A 22,295-nucleotide genomic window follows, 5' to 3' on the forward strand; every position below is an offset into this window, starting at 1 on the left:
CCAAAGACACATGCAGACAGTAGTCAATGTTCCTTTAGCTATGATATGTTAGCGAGTACCAAAGACACATGCTGACAGTCAATGGTCCTTTAGCCATGATATGTTAGCGAGTGCCAAAGACACATGCTGACAGTCAATGGTCCTTTAGCCATGATATGTTAGCGAGTGCCAATGACATATGTAGACAGTCAATGGTACTTTAGCCATGATATGTTAGCGAATACCGAAGACCCATGCAGACAGTCAGCCAATGGTCCTTTAGCCATGATATGTTAGCGAGTACCAAAGACACATGCAGACAGTTAGTCAATGGTTCTTTAGCCATGATATGGTAGCGAGAACCAAAGACACATGCAGACAGTCAATGGTCCTTTAGCCATGATATGGTAGCGAGTACCAAAGACACATGCAGGCAGTGTTCCTTTAAGTATTCTTCTCCTGGAGCTGATGACTGTTGTCAACACACACCTTGTAGCCCCTTTCATATTAAGGTCACTGGGTAACATTTGTGTGACTATTGTGCTATTTGCCTACGTCTGATCCAATATAGATATTTTATGTAGTGGTAAGACGGCACATGAGAGTAAAATGGTCATGAGACAAATGACATTGAAACTCTCCGATATTTCTCCTGTCACCCCCTCCCCATCACATATAGGTGTACGAACGTATCTCATTGAAACTCTCCGATATCTGGTAGGCTCCGAATTATTTCCCAATGTCATTAGCCTGCTGGCCAACCACAGCCGTTACTTATCCTGCACTGATATCTTTCCAGAAAGACGTTCGTGTTTCACAAACTTCACGCTGAAATCATGGACTTTGTGAGTGTGATTTGCAACAAGAAGGCTGGGAGCCGTATCCACCCTATTGTAAAAGCCGTTGGATATTTCTTGTATAATATACAGGAGGAGAAGAGCAATCCTATAATAACGGTACGAATTACACAGATGCCCATGTTATCGGTTTCGTAGTCTCCATTTCTTCTCTCATGATGTTTAATACTGTATCAGATCGGTTAACCTTTGTGTAAGGAGACACCAGCCTGAAACTACAGTCCTGTCATGCTTTCGACCACCCAAGAATAAATACAGCTCAAGTGGCCTGTGACACTCCGTTCAGTCCGCGTACCATTAACTGTGTATGTTTTAATGCATGTCGTCCCTACAATGCTACATTGTGCCACCTTCTCCTTATTCAGGGCAACTCTGAGCTGTTCACTGTGATGACGCGGAATCTGACGGACCTGCTGAACAACATGGAGGACCACACACTGATGAGGGTCAAATTTGCTGATGCAGCGGTACATGAAGTCCTTGTGAAAGCCATGAACAAGTAGGTCATACTTACCTGATCGTGTCATATCTCGAAAACGATATGAATATATCCACCAAAACAGGCAAAGCAAGTAATGTGTCCTTTATTCCGTCAATACCCAACCCTACATGTTCAGACATCTGTATGTAACACTTTCCCAACACTAACGTATGGGTTCAACAAGGGGACTGAAAATCAAAGCCACTATTATATTTAAACATGTCAAGGATTTAGACACATGCATTTAACAATAATAATGGTGGAATAATTTTTTCATTCGTTCCTTGAGATGACCGTATTCAATCTCTTGGGCTTCCCTTGTCAGACATGCTCTGCTTTATACAGGATTTGATTTTGCCTAGAATAAACGGAACAATGTTAACATTTTGTATTTCACCAAACGGACACAAAATTGACATGGTAAACTTCCACAGTAAAATTTTGTAAAAAACGTATTGAACCCATTAATGATCCCCTGAGATTACCAGGCGTTTAACCAAAAGTGTGTAGGCCCAGCTGTTTATCTTACCAGAACAACACGACAGAGAACGTTGTAAAGGGAACAACATAAGGGACTTCACGTCAAGGTAGAGTTATCAGTTTGAGATTTCAGCCCAGTTTTTTATCTTACCAGAACAACACGACAGAGAACGTTGTAAAGGGAACAACATAAGGGACTTCACGTCAAGGAAGAGTTATCAGTATGAGATTTAATCCCAGCTTTTTATCTTACCAGAACAACACGACAGAGAACGTTGTAAAGGGAACAACATAAGGGACTTCACGTCAAGGAAGAGTTATGAGTATGAGATTTAAGCCCAGCTTTTTATCTTACCAGAACAACACGACAGTGAACGTTGTAAAGGGAGTAACATAAGGGACTTCACGTCAAGGAAGAGTTATGAGTATGAGATTTAAGCCCAGCTTTTTATCTTACCAGAACAACACGACAGAGAACGTTGTAAAGGGAACAACATAAGGGACTTCACGTCAAGGAAGAGTTATCATCGATATTAGTTACCCGTGGTAAACTTCATGTGTATAATTATGCTAAGCTTTAGATATATTGTACATCATATGTGTACTTTCGGTCGCACATATATGACTAACGATTAGAAGGTGTACATGGCTTGAATCTGTTCTAGAACTCCTGAACACCGTCGGCAGATGATAGACCTGATAAAGGCATGCCTTAGGATCAACCAGCCCATGACAGCCAAGGCGGCATATCACTGCGTCAGGGAAACAGAGAAGTTCCTGAAATGGAAGGTAGACCACATTATTATATTATAATATTCTTCACAAAATATACAACAGCTGCAAACACAACTCATACAGTGTGTTAATGGAAGTGACAAAACCTTTTATAAGAAACCTCTGCTAAAAGCAGAATCGATTGTACAATTGGCACTATATCCTGATCATATATTTGTTTCAGCAGAATTGTTCCAAAGGGTAGTTTCTAAAGAAATGAAACTAAACGAATCCTGCTATTCTCCTACATGACATAACGTAAACATGGAAAAATATCCTAAGTGTGAGATTTAATATATAAGGCCTTAAGGATCGAATTGGTCACGCCGTAGAATCTGTAGTAACATCATCTCGGTGTATATTTTCAGGACCATGTGGAAGACGCAAAGGAGATTCTGGACATCTTGATGCCAGTCCGAGTGTTTGGAGAGGAGGAGAAGGAGAGGAAGGATTTCGCTGAGTACTACAAAGACGTTTGCAGTTACTTAGCCGATCAGTTGAAGTAAGGTTACATTTATATCCATACTTTAAGTAAAGTGTATTAGCAAAACGTGTTTAGAACACCATTGCCTGCATTGCACACACAAAAACAACGTGGAGCAGGATTTCATTCCTGTGATATTTCCACCTACAGAATCTCTTCTGCGGCAGAAATTCTGAATTAGAATTAGCCCTTTGACTACTTGTCGACTTGTCGCGAGAGCCGACTAAAATGAAACATCGTTTTTCGAGCAAATAACCAGACTTCTGTCTTGTTAACGTCCGTTGTCGTTAATCCATGATAGAGAGGCATCGTGTCGGAGTACAGAGTCTGGATTTACTTACATTCTTCTCCATGTTGTGTCTTGGAGCTAGTCTTTGTGGAGCTTTGTCTTCGTGTCACGGATTGTAGATCTGCTACACCTTTTCCTCTCATATTGAAACAGCCGTGACGATATGGGCTAGAATGTGTTTATGATAACCCTGCTTGTTATACGAGTTGACTAAGGGTATCGGATGCAAATCATCGTATCCCGATTGCATAGATCGATACTGATGATGTCTATCAGTAGATTGTCAGATCCAAGATCGATTATTTACACTGTGGCATTAAACAACAAACAACAATAAAACATATTAAAACACAACATGGAGATAAACCTCGATAGTGGTGAAAGATATGTGTGCATTTACTTACATAGTAAAACACATTGTGGACGCCTAAATGGCGAACCTCTGTCTATTTAAGCTGCCATTGTGAATCACGGCGAGTATTTACCTACTATAGTAAACATGTATATTTACCCACATTGTTAAACGTTGCATCGATCATATCAACAACTGATATCCTACTCTTACAAACTGCTATCAATATTCTTGTACCGTGTTACACTAATGACAGTATATTATACTATGGCCACTATTTCTTTTCATTACTGAATATAATTCATCCTATGTAAGCTAAAACATAATACATTAGATAGTATGACTCTCACAGCGTGAGAACCTCTAACATGGGGATGTTAACAGGTTAACAGTACTGATTTGTCCGCTCTAATACACAACTGAACGTGATACAAATACACAGGTGCATTTCAAATCTACCGAGGTTAACATTGCAACAACGTCAGATTAATAACATTGACTGACTTTCTCTGTTGGGAAAAAATCCATGAGGGTTATATTTTACTCAAAGCGATAAGACCATAAGAAGAATATAGGAATATGTCAACGTAAAAATCTTATGGTTACATAAAATGACACAGGTATTGCATAACTAACTAAAACGCCGATGGAAGTAATAAACGTTACGACATGGGGCGACTCTTCAATCTGTAGCACACAGAGACCTTGCATTCCGTGATGGTCACATGCCCACTGTCACTATACCATGACACGACGTCACTGTAGCTGTGGTACTACTTAACCAGTTAACTCAGAGAACATAGGTGCAGGATGTACAGAATCCTCTCCTGTCACTCTACCATGACACGACGTCACTGTAGCTGTGGTACTACTTAACCAGTTAACCCAGAGACCATAGGGGCAGGATGTACAGAATCCAGTCCTGTCACTCTACCATGACACGACGTCACTGTAGCTGTGCTTCTACTTAACCAGTTAACCCAGAGAACATAGGTGCAGGATGTACAGAATCCAGTCCTGTCACTCTACCATGACACGACGTCACTGTAGCTGTGGTACTACTTAACCAGTTAACCCAGAGAACATAGGTGCAGGATGTACAGAATCCAGTCCTGTCACTCTACCATGACACGACGTCACTGTAGCTGTGGTACTACTTAACCAGTTAACCCAGAGAACATAGGTGCAGGATGTACAGAATCCTCTCCTGTCACTCTACCATGACACGACGTCACTGTAGCTGTGGTACTACTTAACCAGTTAACCCAGAGAACATAGGTGCAGGATGTACAGAATCCAGTCCTGTCACTCTACCATGACACGACGTCACTGTAGCTGTGGTACTACTTAACCAGTTAACCCAGAGAACATAGGTGCAGGATGTACAGAATCCAGTCCTGTCACTCTACCATGACACGACGTCACTGTAGCTGTGGTACTACTTAACCAGTTAACCCAGAGAACATAGGTGCAGGATGTACAGAATCCAGTCCTGTCACTCTACCATGACACGACGTCACTGTAGCTGTGGTACTACTTAACCAGTTAACCCAGAGAACATAGGTGCAGGATGTACAGAATCCAGTCCTGTCACTCTACCATGACACGACGTCACTGTAGCTGTGGTACTACTTAACCAGTTAACCCAGAGAACATAGGTGCAGGATGTACAGAATCCAGTCCTGTCACTCTACCATGACACGACGTCACTGTAGCTGTGGTACTACTTAACCAGTTAACCCAGAGAAACATAGGTGCAGGATGTACAGAATCCAGTCCTGTCACTCTACCGTGACACGACGTCACTGTAGCTGTGGTACTACTTAACCAGTTAACCCAGAAAACATAGGTGCAGGATGTACAGAATCCAGTCCTGTCACTCTACCATGACACGACGTCACTGTAGCTGTGGTACTACTTAACCAGTTAACCCAGAGAACATAGGTGCAGGATGTACAGAATCCAGTCCTGTCACTCTACCATGACACGACGTCACTGTAGCTGTGGTACCATAACCAGTTAACCCAGAGAACATAGGTGCAGGATCAGAATCTGTCCTGTCACTCTACCATGACACGACGTCACTGTAGCTGTGGTACTACTTAACCAGTTAACCCAGAGAACATAGGTGCAGGATGTACAGAATCCAGTCCTGTCACTCTACCATGACACGACGTCACTGTAGCTGTGGTACTACTTAACCAGTTAACCCAGAGAACATAGGTGCAGGATGTACAGAATCCAGTCCTGTCACTCTACCATGACACGACGTCACTGTAGCTGTGGTACTACTTAACCAGTTAACCCAGAGAACATAGGTGCAGGATGTACAGAATCCAGTCCTGTCACTCTACCATGACACGACGTCACTGTAGCTGTGGTACTACTTAACCAGTTAACCCAGAGAACATAGGTGCAGGATGTACAGAATCCAGTCCTGTCACTCTACCATGACACGACGTCACTGTAGCTGTGGTACTACTTAACCAGTTAACCCAGAGAACATAGGTGCAGGATGTACAGAATCCAGTCCTGTCACTCTACCATGACACGACGTCACTGTAGCTGTGGTACTACTTAACCAGTTAACCCAGAGAACATAGGTGCAGGATGTACAGAATCCAGTCCTGTCACTCTACCATGACACGACGTCACTGTAGCTGTGGTACTACTTAACCAGTTAACCCAGAGAACATAGGTGCAGGATGTACAGAATCCAGTCCTGTCACTCTACCATGACACGATGTCACTGTAGCTGTGGTACTACTTAACCAGTTAACCCAGAGAACATAGGTGCAGGATGTACAGAATCCAGTCCTGTCACTCTACCATGACACGACGTCACTGTAGCTGTGGTACTACTTAACCAGTTAACCCAGAGAACATAGGTGCAGGATGTACAGAATCCAGTCCTGTCACTCTACCATGACACGACGTCACTGTAGCTGTGGTACTACTTAACCAGTTAACCCAGAGAACATAGGTGCAGGATGTACAGAATCGAGTCCTGTCACTCTCCCATGACACGACGTCACTGTAGCTGTGGTACTACTTAACCAGTTAACCCAGAGAACATAGGTGCAGGATGTACAGAATCCAGTCCTGTCACTCTACCATGACACGACGTCACTGTAGCTGTGGTACTACTTAACCAGTTAACCCAGAGAACATAGGTGCAGGATGTACAGAATCCAGTCCTGTCACTCTACCATGACACGACGTCACTGTAGCTGTGGTACTACTTAACCAGTTAACCCAGAGAACATAGGTGCAGGATGTACAGAATCCAGTCCTGTCACTCTACCATGACACGACGTCACTGTAGCTGTGGTACTACTTAACCAGTTAACCCAGAGAACATAGGTGCAGGATGTACAGAATCAGTCCTGTCACTCTACCATGACACGACGTCACTGTAGCTGTGGTACTACTTAACCAGTTAACCCAGAGAACATAGGTGCAGGATGTACAGAATCCAGTCCTGTCACTCTACCATGACACGACGTCACTGTAGCTGTGGTACTACTTAACCAGTTAACCCAGAAAACATAGGTGCAGGATGTACAGAATCCAGTCCTGTCACTCTACCATGACACGACGTCACTGTAGCTGTGGTACTACTTAACCAGTTAACCCAGAGAACATAGGTGCAGGATGTACAGAATCCAGTCCTGTCACTCTACCATGACACGACGTCACTGTAGCTGTGGTACTACTTAACCAGTTAACCCAGAAAACATAGGTGCAGGATGTACAGAATCCAGTCCTGTCACTCTACCATGACACGACGTCACTGTAGCTGTGGTACTACTTAACCAGTTAACCCAGAGAACATAGGTGCAGGATGTACAGAATCCAGTCCTGTCACTCTACCATGACACGACGTCACTGTAGCTGTGGTACTACTTAACCAGTTAACCCAGAGAACATAGGTGCAGGATGTACAGAATCCAGTCCTGTCACTCTACCATGACACGACGTCACTGTAGCTGTGGTACTACTTAACCAGTTAACCCAGAGAACATAGGTGCAGGATGTACAGAATCCTCTCCTGTCACTCTACCATGACACGACGTCACTGTAGCTGTGGTACTACTTAACCAGTTAACCCAGAGAACATAGGTGCAGGATGTACAGAATCCAGTCCTGTCACTCTACCATGACACGACGTCACTGTAGCTGTGGTACTACTTAACCAGTTAACCCAGAGAACATAGGTGCAGGATGTACAGAATCCTCTCCTGTCACTCTACCATGACACGACGTCACTGTAGCTGTGGTACTACTTAACCAGTTAACCCAGAGAACATAGGTGCAGGATGTACAGAATCCAGTCCTGTCACTCTACCATGACACGACGTCACTGTAGCTGTGGTACTACTTAACCAGTTAACCCAGAGAACATAGGTGCAGGATGTACAGAATCCAGTCCTGTCACTCTACCATGACACGACGTCACTGTAGCTGTGGTACTACTTAACCAGTTAACCCAGAGAACATAGGTGCAGGATGTACAGAATCCAGTCCTGTCACTCTACCATGACACGACGTCACTGTAGCTGTGGTACTACTTAACCAGTTAACCCAGAGAACATAGGTGCAGGATGTACAGAATCCAGTCCTGTCACTCTACCATGACACGACGTCACTGTAGCTGTGGTACTACTTAACCAGTTAACCCAGAAAACATAGGTGCAGGATGTACAGAATCCAGTCCTGTCACTCTACCATGACACGACGTCACTGTAGCTGTGGTACTACTTAACCAGTTAACCCAGAAAACATAGGTGCAGGATGTACAGAATCCAGTCCTGTCACTCTACCATGACACGACGTCACTGTAGCTGTGGTACTACTTAACCAGTTAACCCAGAGAACATAGGTGCAGGATGTACAGAATCCAGTCCTGTCACTCTACCATGACACGACGTCACTGTAGCTGTGGTACTACTTAACCAGTTAACCCAGAGAACATAGGTGCAGGATGTACAGAATCGAGTCCTGTCACTCTACCATGACACGACGTCACTGTAGCTGTGGTACTACTTAACCAGTTAACCCAGAGAACATAGGTGCAGGATGTACAGAATCCAGTCCTGTCACTCTACCATGACACGACGTCACTGTAGCTGTGGTACTACTTAACCAGTTAACCCAGAGAACATAGGTGCAGGATGTACAGAATCCCTCTCCTGTCACTCTACCATGACACGACGTCACTGTAGCTGTGGTACTACTTAACCAGTTAACCCAGAGAACATAGGTGCAGGATGTACAGAATCGAGTCCTGTCACTCTCCCATGACACGACGTCACTGTAGCTGTGGTACTACTTAACCAGTTAACCCAGAAAACATAGGTGCAGGATGTACAGAATCCAGTCCTGTCACTCTACCATGACACGACGTCACTGTAGCTGTGGTACTACTTAACCAGTTAACCCAGAGAACATAGGTGCAGGATGTACAGAATCCTCTCCTGTCACTCTACCATGACACGACGTCACTGTAGCTGTGGTACTACTTAACCAGTTAACCCAGAGAACATAGGTGCAGGATGTACAGAATCCAGTCCTGTCACTCTACCATGACACGACGTCACTGTAGCTGTGGTACTACTTAACCAGTTAACCCAGAAAACATAGGTGCAGGATGTACAGAATCCAGTCCTGTCACTCTACCATGACACGACGTCACTGTAGCTGTGGTACTACTTAACCAGTTAACCCAGAGAACATAGGTGCAGGATGTACAGAATCCTCTCCTGTCACTCTACCATGACACGACGTCACTGTAGCTGTGGTACTACTTAACCAGTTAACCCAGAGAACATAGGTGCAGGATGTACAGAATCCAGTCCTGTCACTCTACCATGACACGACGTCACTGTAGCTGTGGTACTACTTAACCAGTTAACAAAGAAAACATAGGTGCAGGATGTACAGAATCCTCTCCTGTCACTCTACCATGACACGACGTCACTGTAGCTGTGGTACTACTTAACCAGTTAACAAAGAAAACATAGGTGCAGGATGTACAGAATTCAGTCCTGTCACTCTGCCATGACACGACGTCACTGTAGCTGTGGTACTACTTAACCAGTTAACCCAGAGAACATAGGTGCAGGATGTACAGAATTCTGTCCTGTATGGGGGCCGTATAACTGTGATTTACTGCAAGTGTTATACATTTTGTTTCCAGGAGAGATCGTGTTATTCCCCAGATGGTTGACAAAATGGTGGAATTTAGTCTGAAATTTATGGAGAAGAGAGAAGGACTCCTGTTTGAAGCTGGGAGTGAAATAGCAGATGAAATCGAGTTCAACGGAAGGGTGAGCACGAATTTCTGATAAATTTTCTTAATTGTTCTAAAAGTTAAAACTGGGAAATTTATCCAGAAAAATATTTATCCAGCTTATAACATAGTGAAATCTTGTAATGCGTGTTCTATTTATTATGTCTTATCAGAAAAACAAGGACCTGATTATGTCGACGTTTTCCAAGCTCTTGCCGTACTTGAAGGATCCAAACTTCCCCTGGAACGCCGATAGGTTCCGGTACTCAGGCAGGATGGTTGTGAAGCTGGCGTCGGGCGCCATTGGAGCTTTGTGAGTCGTACCTTTAAACACAGCTTTAGAAACTAGAGGACTCGATCCGAGAGGTAGAGGGACTAGTACACAGGATAAAATAATAGAAAGCTACTCTGACGTACATCCTGAATCAGATTAAATGGCATCGACAGAGGATAAACACGTGAAACATATTGATGGTGTAGTTAAATGGATTAAATATAATTCAATAAGGATGTATAAACACTGAAGGCTCATTCCATTGGTTATCTTGCAGAAAACCCAAAACAGATAAAATATAACATTAAGAGGATGTATAAACACTGAAGGCTTATACCATTGCCTGTCTTACAGAGAACCCAAACAGATTAAATATAACATTATGAGGATGTATAAACACTGAAGGCTTATTCCATTGCCTGTCTTACAGAGAACCCAAACAGATTAAATATAACATTATGAGGATGTATAAACGCTGGAGGCTTATTCCATTGCCTGTCATACAGAGAACCCAAACAGATTAAATATAACATTATGAGGATGTATAAACACTGAAGGCTTATTCCATTGCCTGTCATACAGAGAACCCAAACAGATTAAATATAACATATATGAGGATGTATAAACACTGAAGGCTTATTCCATTGCCTGTCTTACAGAGAACCCAAACAGATTAAATATAACATTATGAGGATGTATACACGCTGGAGGCTTATTCTATTGCCTGTCTTACACAGAACCGCAAAAAAATTAAATATAACATTATGAGGATGTATAAACACTGAAGGCTTATTCCATTGGTTATCTTACAGAGAACCCAAACAGATTAAATTTAACATTATGAGGATGTATAAACACTGAAGGCTTATTCCATTGCCTGTCTTACAGAGAACCCAAACAGATTAAATATAACATTATGAGGATGTATAAACACTGAAGGCTCATTCTATTGCCTGTCAAACAGAGTTATATATAACATTATGAGGATGTATAAACACTGACGGCTTATTCCATTGCCTGTCTTACAGAGAACCCAAACAGATTAAATATAACATTATGGGGATGTATAAACACTGAAAGCTTATTCCATTGCCTGTCTTACAGAGAACCCAAACAGATTAAATATAACATCATGAGTATGAATAAACACCGAAGGCTCATTCTATTGCCTGTCATACAGAGAACCCAAACAGATTAAATATAACATTATGAGGATGTATAAACACTGAAGGCTTATTCCATTGCCTGTCTTACAGAGAACCCAAACAGATTAAATATAACATTATGAGGATGTATAAACACTGAAGGCTCATTCTATTGCCTGTCATACAGAGAACCCAAACAGATTAAATATAACATTAAAAATGAGGATGTATAAACACTGAAGGCTTATTCCATTGCCTGTCTTACAGAGAACCCAAACAGATTAAATATAACATTATGAGGATGTATAAACACTGAAGGCTTATTCCATTGCCTGTCTTACAGAGAACCCAAACAGATTAAATATAACATTATGAGGATGTATAAACACTGAAGGCTTATTCCATTGCCTGTCATACAGAGAACCCAAACAGATTAAATATATCATTATGAGGATGTATAAACACTGAAGGCTCATTCTATTGCCTGTCTTACAGAGAACCCAAACAGATAAAATGTATCATTCTGAGGATGTATAAACACTGAAGGCTTATTCCATTGGTTATCTTACAGACACCCCAAACAGATTAAATGTAACATTATGAGGATGTATAAACACTGGAGGCTCATTCCATTGGTTATTTTATTGAGAACCCATACAGATTAAATATAACATTATGAGGATGTATAAACACTGACGGCTTATTCCATTGCCTGTCTTACAGAGAACCGAAACAGATTAAATATAACATTATGTGGATGTATAAACACTGAAGGCTCATTGTATTGCCTGTCATACAGAGTTAAATATAACATTATGAGGATGTATAAACACTGAAGTCTTAATCCATTGCCTGTCTTACAGAGAACCCAAACAGATTAAATATAACATTATGAGGATGTATACAGAGAACCCAAACAAGTATAACATTATGAGGATGTATAAACACTGACGGCTTATTCCATTGCCTGTCTTACAGAGAACCCAAACAGATTAAACATAAGATTATGAGGATGTATAAACACTGTAGGATCATTATTGCCTGAGGAACCCAAACAGATTAAATATAACAAACACTGAAGGCTCATTCCATTGCCTGTCTTACAGAGAACCCAAACAGACAAAATATAACATTATGAGGATGTATAAACACTGAAGGCTTATTCCATTGCCTGTCTTACAGAGAACCCCAGACAAAATATAACATTATGAGGATGTTTAAAACAGATTAACAGATATATCATTATGAGGATGTATAAACACTGAAGGCTCATTCTATTGCCTGTCTTACAGAGAACCCAAACAGATAAAATGTATCATTCTGAGGATGTATAAACACTGAAGGCTTATTCCATTGGTTATCTTACAGACACCCCAAACAGATTAAATGTAACATTATGAGGATGTATAAACACTGGAGGCTCATTCCATTGGTTATCTTATTGAGAACCCAAACAGATTAAATATAACATTATGGGGATGTATAAACACTGAAGGCTTATTCCATTGCCTGTCTTACAGAGAACCCAAACAGATTAAATATAACATTATGAGGATGTATAAACACTGAAGTCTTATTCCATTGCCTGTCTTACAGAGAACCCAAACAGATTAAATATAACATTATGGGGATGTATAAACACTGAAGGCTCATTGTATTGCCTGTCATACAGAGTTAAATATAACATTATGAGGATCTATAAACACTGAATTCTTATTCCATTGCCTGTCTTACAGAGAACCCAAACAGATTAAATATAACATTATGAGGATGTATAAACACTGAAGTCTTATTCCATTGCCTGTCTTACAGAGAACCCAAACAGATTAAATATAACATTATGGGGATGTATAAACACTGAAGGCTTATTCCATTGCCTGTCTTACAGAGAACCCAAACAGATTAAATATAACATTATGAGGATGTATAAACACTGAAGGCTTATTCCATTGCCTGTCTTACAGAGAACCGAAACAGATTAAATATAACATTATGAGGATGTATAAACACTGAAGGCTTATTCCATTGCCTGTCTTACAGAGAACCCTAACAGATTAAACATAAGATTATGAGGATGTATAAACACTGTAGGTTCATTCTCATTGCCTGTCTTACAGAGATTTGAACAGATTAACATCGTATATAACATTCCTGAGGATGTATAAACTGTGAAGGCTTATTCTGGCCTTCTCATCCTGTCTTACAGAGAACCCAAACAGATTAAATATAACATTATGAGGATGTATAAACACTGAAGGCTCATTCTATTGCCTGTCATACAGAGAACCCAAACAGATTAAATATAACATTATGGGGATGTATAAACACTGAAAGCTTATTCCATTGCCTGTCTTACAGAGAACCCAAACAGATTAAATATAACATTTTGAGGATGTATAAACACTGAAGGCTTATTCCATTGCCTGTCTTACAGAGAACCCAAACAGATTAAACATAACATTATGAGGATGTATAAACACTGAAGGCTCATTTTATTGGTTATCCTTGCAGAGAACCCAAAACCATTACTGAAAGGGATCTAGGTGCCATTGCCTACTTCGTGAAAACTGTGATGCAGGGAGACTTCATTGATGAGGAAGCTAACAAACCAACTACAGTGTATTTCCGGCTGTACTGTTCAGTCGGGACAAAGTTCCTCCAGCTTGTAAGTAGTTTAGTTTCAAAATATTCAACTTAAGGAAGGCGTGTTGTATGATATTTTTGTTCAGGGAACAAACGTTGAAGGTTGGAATTCAACTCTTTCTTTACTGGTCTGAAAAGCTTCAACCGGAGAACATGTTTCAGCATGACTTTGAACATTATGTTTCAAAAGAATTTTGCTGACTAACCTATAACCATATTCAGAGTTGAATTAGGGTTCGAACCCACACGCATACATTTGTTGTTAGGGACATAACTCTGAACAGTAGACACATCTAAAATATGTATACTACATCATGGACACTCCCTTTAGTTAATCATTGTTATTTGAAACCTCTTTCTCACCTGTCGGGATATTATGCATAATGTGTTCCAAATTAAGGTCAGCGTAAAATTTGATGTAACCCATCTATTAAATCCTACCTTATATAGAAGACACATGTTTATCCCAGGTGATACCTTTGCCACACTGTGTGATGAAACATGCTTTACTTATATCCTGACTAATACTTCTTCTTCCTTCAACAGCTGGACGACCAGGAGAAGGTGCAGCGAGCCATCCTGGTAGTGAGGGAGATTGTCAACTTGATGACTCATGAATTTAACGAAGTGTCTGACATAGCCACGACCCAGGTGACCGTTGTTGTTGCGAATGGGGCCAAGGTCATGGTACCTTTCTTTCCCAAGCTGATGGAAATCTACATGGACACAGAGAACTCGGCATTATTGTGTATGTGTCGCTCTGGCTTTTTTAATGTTGTATGTGGGATTATACTTTCTCTGTAAAATACTAATTCTAGTACTTTGTTGGGTTGAGTCTCATCCGGGATTCGAACACACGCTCTACCCCTCTGACAAGTGTAAATTGGCAGGGCTCCCACAGCAAAGAGCTTTGAAGTCACAATGTCATTTACAGGACTCCCTGAATTTGTTTCTCAGGACGCTGTCACCGAGAGATTTCACTGCATCATAGAGGCTGTGACTGTGTGACTGTTCTGTTTTTGCAGATCCGCTGAGTCAGATCTATCCACATTACCCCAAACTTCAAGATCAACAATTCCAAACACTGTTCGAGCTGATCGACACCCCACAACGATCGTCAGTGTTGCACTGGTTTGTAGAGGTAGCCAAGAAACAACCTAACGTAAGTTGGTGTACTAGTGGACGTACTGTGTCAGTGATGGATCTGTCACATAATAATATACACATAGGGGTTCAAATATCAGATGTGAGTGTGTGAGTTAAACGTCGTATCGGCACTATTTCGCCATATAGCGCCCCAGATCGAGAGGCGCTGTAGGACGTTGGTCCACACAAAGCTCAAATTACATATGTATGGAGGTGTTTCGGTCAAGGTTGACTAGATGTTTTCATTCCAAACTTGACGTTCGTACTGCACGCAAGAGGCCTGTCATTCATACGGGCTAGCTGATACAGCGACTCCATCGACCGTGGGTTGCTATACAACACATTGTGTATCTGTTTCTCCACACATTCATGACAGTTATGTTCAACGTAATTTGTTTAATTTATTTTATTATTTCATGTAACCAAAGTCTTCCATCATAAACGGCCGTTACATAATGACATGTACAAATACATGAACATAATCAGATATCCAACATACTAGGATGTAACATAGTTAGACCTGTGAAATATCAGCCTGTACAGGGTGTTGTATGTGGTGCCACACCCAACATATCATGTTTTATATAGCGCAACATGCAGCATAGAGTGTTGTATATAGCGTCATATCAGACATAGCATATTGTATATGGGGTCACATCCAACATATGTTGTATATTGCGCAACATCCAAAATAAGTTGTCATGTCCGAAATATCGTATTGTAAATAGCATATCATACGACCTGTCATGTTGTATATAGCACCATATCCGACATATCATATTGTATATAGGGCCACATCTGATCTTTCCTGCTATATATAGCGTCACATCCAACATATCATATTGTATATTGCGGCACCTCTGACATATCATGCACAGCACCCAGCGAACAATGTTTTATATAGCGCCATATCAGAAATATCATGCTGTATATGGGGTCACGTCACATCCGACATATGTTGTAATTAGCGCAACATCCGAAATATCATGCTATATATAGCGTCATATCCGACATATCATAAAATGTATAGCATTACATCTGACATGTCATGTTGTATATAGCATCATGTACAACATGTCATATTGTTTAAAGCACCACATCTGACATATGCTGTATATTGCATCACATCTGATCAATCATGTTGTATAATGCGCCACAACCAACATATCATGTTGTATATTGCATACACCTCTGACATATTATGTTGTATATAGCGCCACATCCAACATACCATGTTGTACATAAAGCCGCATCTAACATATCATGTTGTATATAGCGCAACACCCGACATACGATATTGTATATAGAGTCACGTCCGACCTATCGTGTTGTACATAGTTGTCCTATCTGACATATATTGTATATACGTCTTATCTAACATATGTTGTATTTAGTGCCACATCTGACATATCATGTTGTATATAGCGCAACACCCGACATACGATATTGTATATAGAGTCACGTCCGACCTATCGTGTTGTACATAGTGTCTTATCTAACATATATTGTATATACGTCTTATCTAACATATGTTGTATATAGTGCCATATGTGACATATCATGTTGTATATAGCGCAACACCCGACATACGATGTTGTATATAGAGTCACGTCCGACCTATCGTGTTGTACATAGTGTCTTATCTAACATATATTGTATATGCGTCTTATCTAACATATGTTGTATAGAGTGCCATATGTGACATATCATGCTGTGTCTTGTGTCACATCCAATGTGTATTGTATATTGCGCCACATCCTACTTATTGTGTTGTATATTGTGTCATGTATCCGCCCTATAATATATGTTCCCAATGTTACATCAGTGCACCTACACATACGTTAACTAATTAATCAATACATAGCTAAAACAAAGATAATTTTTCAAAAGGGGAAACAGATCAAAATTTTACAAAAGCGGTTGTTGCATACACAGGTCAGGTTTGAATACTGGGAATAACGGATTCCATTTATTTGCAGATTTCTTCATTTCACTCTTTCTTTTGGCAATGAAGCTTTCAACAGAAAAAAAAATCTTTTAAAGTCTTTATACAGATACTGCATTTTGGAATATTGCTTTTCAGAGAAGAGACATAAATGTGTCTCTTTGCTGAAATGATTATGATTAAGTAATGGGTTTTTACTTAAGGAACCAGAATACACCAAAGATTTTGTCAGATTAACTTTTTGTATCAAATGGGTGTTAATCCAAATTTGAAGATCAGTCCAAAACTTCTTAGTTTCACAACATTCCCAGTAAACATGGCACAAGTTTTCATCCTCATCTTTACAAAAGGTGCATGAGGCACTTTGGATAAGGTTAATTGGTAACAGTTCCTTTTTGGTATAGATAATACCATGTAAAAATTTAAATTGGAAATCTAAGAGTTTTACATCATTAATGTCATTGGCCAATCAAAATCAGTATCATCAAACGCTTTCTCTTTCAACGTAATTTTGTTTCAAAAATTTTAACACTTTTTTTAAAGATACATATGTTAAAATGCATTTCTGTGTTTCCGTCAATGACTTAAAGCAAATGTTGCAATGTCATGTTGTCGAGAAACCTTACGAGCACCAAACACTCTATGCATATTTCACCCGTGAAGGTCCGGGTTAGAATGTGCCTTCAGTAACCCGTGCTTGTCGTAAGAAGCGACTAACGGGATTGGGTGGTCAGGCTCGCTGACTTAGTTGACATATGTCATCGGTTCCCAATTGCGCAGATCGATGCTCATGCTGTTGATCCCTGGATTGTCTGGTCCAGACTTGATTATTTACAGACCGCCGCCATATAGCTGGAATATTGTTGAGTGCGGCGTAAAACTAAACCCACTCACTCACTATGCATATTTCGTAAAATTGACTTGTGTAGATCTTTGTTTTTAGTGAGATTAGGATGATAACATAACAAACGTGAAACGACGGACTAACCATTATCATTAAACATTGAAATTACTGATGACGTAAAAGCAAACCATTATGACACACATAGTAGAACTTAAAACGACAGATAGGTCACAATTATGCAGCAAGACGCTTCAAAAGGCCGTACCATGCATGTAACTATCTGAGGGTATTTCAACTGTTCTAGTTGTTCACGGGCGACAATATTGCTAAGGTGATTGAGGAGATGTTCCAAGGCGATGAAAGAATGCAGGCAACATACATGATGATCTTGGAAGCACTCTCCAAGAAGGTTCCACGCATCCTCATCCCCCATCTGAAGGCCTTGAAGGATGGCGATGTTAACTCACAGTATGGTGCCAAGTATCAACTCTTCCTGGTTCTCAAGAACGTAGCGATTAGGAGTGAAGATGAGGTGCACTGTTCTTAATAAATTCAAATAGTATTCCCTAACATCACTTTATTAGCATATTTCAAATTACTAAAGACATTATCAGAATGTCAGAATGCCTTGAAACTCCTAAAATCATTGTTAACCATCAAACTCGGAAATAACACAACAGGCAAAACAGTGAAACATCTATGCATTGATTACTGAAAGGTATTTGTTAATACACAAGTTTGGTTCATTTTGACTTTTAGTATTGTTTATCAATAAGAAGTGCAGGAGGTTTTACAAAGTCAAACTAACTGGAGCTTAACTGAACCTAAGCTGATACCAAATTAACAGCAATACGTACAGAGGCACCTCGATTATGTTTTTGAGAGAAATATTTAAGGCTGAAGGACATGCACTATGACAGCTCCGTGGACGAAAAACTGGAAACTGTTAAATGATGTAAGAATATAGATGTTGTTTATAAAACCGGCTTTGGTGGCAACGGTCGACTGGACTTGTTTGAATAATGTTAGTACACATGCAAACACATCCAGTACAGGGTTCTAGGGAATACTGTAAGGAACGTTCTGTCGTTCTCAGGATTGTAACCCTTCGCAGCAAATTGAAAAGAATCATGTGCAAGAATGCGCGATCGCCAGAACATTTTGCATAGTTAGCTCGAGAAATGTCCCTTACAGTATGCCAAAGGCTCCTGTTGACTGATAAGTCACATCTAACAGTACGTCCCTTCATGCTGGTCATACAGGGATGAACGTATCAGTAACAACAGGTGATTAATGAAATTCAATCTTAAAGACAAAAAGTTTGTTCACGTATTTCAAACCATTGATCTGTTACTAGATTTATCAAACAAATAGAGGACCGAAATATGTAACGTGCTTCAAAAGATTATATGTATGGCCATACTCATAGCATATTTTTGTAACACAGGCTGTGGCAGAAGATTGTATGATATACCTGGAGAAGCTCCTTCGGGGTCCTGAAGATGACATGGTGACTACCACCTGCCTGAATGAGATGCGGGCTATAGGCGGCGTATACCGACCACTGTTAGAACGTCGTAAACCAGCCATAGAGGACTTGAGGAAACGGACTACGTCACAGACAACAAAGGACCAGTGTACCTTCATCTTGGATGTCCTGGAAGGCAGAAGGTGAGAATATGTTGGCTCTGTCCAGATAAGGTCCGAATTCATTGTTCCTGGTCAAAATTGTTTGCTTTTAGAAATGTAAAAAACACTGAAACGTTTATTGAATATTGTATCTGGTTATGTACTATATATTGTAAACCTAAAGCCTGGAGTCCTTGGCTGAGGACATCAAAGATGTGAAGGAAGATGTTGAGGAACTGGACACACGAGTGACCAGGACTGAGGTGGGCCTGGTCCTGCTTAACCAAGAGGTGGGTGAACAGCGCGAGGAGCTGGATGGGTCAAAGTAGATGTGAAGACTCAAGGCGAGAAGATTGGCCAGCTTGAGGAGACAGTGGATGACACCAAGGCTAAAGTGGAGGAACTCGACGGAAAGGTAACAAACCCTTGTAGGGCATGACTGCTAAAGTGGAGACAACCGCATTATCCGACAATAACAACCAAAAAAAACATGATATTTACTACTGTAGCGAACAACATCTAAGGAAAAGCATTACGTTGGCAACTGACTGCACCGTTAAAGTATATAAAAATCATTATAGGATTTACGTCTCTCTTTCATGAATCGTACAGACATTGAGTCACGCTCCTTTTTGGGCAAGAGACGTGGCCAAACTCCTCAACCCCGAAGACCTTCTAGACTGGACACTTCTCTCTATGCGTCTAGGCTACACCAATGATGACATCAGGAGCTGGGCTCAGATGCACGACCCATGTATGGCCATGCTGAATGAATGGTACGCCACTCGGAAGACGAGGGAAGCCACATATGCGGTGCTGACAGCACTGCAAGAGATGGACAGATTGGACGCTGCTGTCATTGTGGAGAACGCAATGAAGATGACAGGTAAACAATGCATTTTATCACCTATTTTACAACACTTTCTTACTTGTTTACCAAATCTTAGCAATCATACTATTCAATGCTGATGGAGAGAATCTATCCTGTCGTGACAATTGTAGCTATCATCAAAGTGCGAGTTCATTTGTTTCGAAAATCGAATCGAGATCTTGTCACCATAGTATTAAGACCATAGGATGGTGAAACGTTCCTCAGAGGCTGTAGTGGAGGACGAAGAGTTCGAGTACCCGGAGCCTCCAGAGGTGTTCATCAGCTACCAGTGGGGAATCCAGAACGAGGTGAAGCTTCTGAAGCAGCACCTGGAGAAGGCGGGCTTCACGTGCTGGATGGACATTGGTCAGATGGGAGGTGGAGACAAGCTGTTCGAGAAGATCGACAAGGGAATCAGGGCAGCCAAGCTCGTCATCTGTTGTGTCACTGGGAAGTATGCCAAATCTCCAAACTGCAATCGAGAGGTATTTGGTTAAGTTCAATTCAAAGCAAAGTGTATTTTCTATTCATATTACGTTTAAATTTGCAAAAATGAATATATAGATATTCTTGGCTTCAATTATGATGGATATATCAATTACTGTGAACATGTGACCTACTTGCATGTAATTGTGATCAATGATGTACAATGTACAATGAGTTTTAAATTTCTTGTCTTCAGGTGAACCTCTCGGTAAGCCTGGGTAAGCCCATCATCCCTCTGTTGATGGAGAAACTGTCATGGCCTCCACCAGGCTCAATGGGGCCAATCTTCAGTGAGTATCTGTTCATCCGATTCTTCACCCGTCCTGGGGGAGGAGACTGGTGATATCAGGTACTGGTCGGCAGCCAAGTTCCAGGAACTCCTGATGCAGGTCAACTACAACAACGTCAAGCCGGATGAGCAGAAGGTGGAAAAAGGTGGGCAAACGTGGACACATAGACAGATAGAGGGAGATGGGACGCAATACTGCAAAAACTGTGTTCCACAGGAGATATTGCTTGTGTGCGATCAGATGTCCTAGGTGGATATCGTTTTGATAGTAGATTTTGCACAATGCCCTGACAATGCTATGACATCGCTGCACTGCAAGTCAAATGGCAGTACTGTGATCAAAGATGTACATTTTTCATCGAAAACTAATGAAGAGTGATTTTTTTATCAACACGTGGTGATATATTTGATATCAAAAGACACTGGGGTGAGATTCTCTATGTAGGTGCATGCGTGCGTGCATGCTTGCGTATCTGATTGAAATGCAATATATGTTCGACGTTTTCCATATGTTTAAGAGGTATGTTGAAAACAATATGTAGAATTGCCATGCACTTGTGTTTCATCCTTTTCAGTAATGTTTCCTTATAGCGTTTTGCCTAATGTTGGAATTCACATGAATGTGAAGAAGTGTCATAACATGACAGTTTTTTGTCACACAGAATACAAGAACTGGTGGTGTCCTATGGCTGAAGTCATCAAGATAGAGAAGAAGGACGTGAAGACGATGACGGCCGCCAGTCAACAGAAGCAGGAGGAGGTGGAGGTTGGTAGATCAGGCCAGTTAGAATATTAACTTCAGTATACTTCCGAAATTATTACTTTCGTCGAGCATGTGTATCACTTGTTTATGTGCAGCTTTGTGCGAGTTGTTTGTAAAGACATTAGGTAAGACAGGGTCTATTCAGATCTTAGATTTACTCGGAACTTTTCACTGTTTTGCAGTTATACTTCAGACGGATTGACACAGTAGACTTTAAGTTTAGCAAATATTTCCAACGGCTATTGAAAGCGTTTTATTCATTCCAATATTTA

The 22,295-nt window shown here is 40.9% G+C and overlaps 1 protein-coding gene across 1 annotated transcript in view; it reads left to right on the forward strand.

The window, feature by feature from the left end:
- LOC124288948 overlaps window positions 1–22,295 on the forward strand; it is a 78,479-nt gene that overhangs the window by 54,303 nt on the left and 1,881 nt on the right. The window contains 18 exon segments of the mRNA XM_046725537.1: window positions 779–935; window positions 1,202–1,335; window positions 2,463–2,586; window positions 2,940–3,073; window positions 9,896–10,025; window positions 10,162–10,301; window positions 13,919–14,072; window positions 14,597–14,798; window positions 15,076–15,212; window positions 18,290–18,517; window positions 19,433–19,656; window positions 19,799–19,929; window positions 19,932–20,029; window positions 20,227–20,500; window positions 20,711–20,970; window positions 21,168–21,293; window positions 21,295–21,406; window positions 21,923–22,026. Coding sequence (XP_046581493.1) covers window positions 779–935; window positions 1,202–1,335; window positions 2,463–2,586; window positions 2,940–3,073; window positions 9,896–10,025; window positions 10,162–10,301; window positions 13,919–14,072; window positions 14,597–14,798; window positions 15,076–15,212; window positions 18,290–18,517; window positions 19,433–19,656; window positions 19,799–19,929; window positions 19,932–20,029; window positions 20,227–20,500; window positions 20,711–20,970; window positions 21,168–21,293; window positions 21,295–21,406; window positions 21,923–22,026 — 2,869 coding nt within the window.

This window comes from Haliotis rubra, unplaced genomic scaffold, assembly GCF_003918875.1.
Source record: "Haliotis rubra isolate DU_JTF1 unplaced genomic scaffold, ASM391887v1 Scf43, whole genome shotgun sequence".
NCBI lineage: Eukaryota > Metazoa > Mollusca > Gastropoda > Lepetellida > Haliotidae > Haliotis > Haliotis rubra.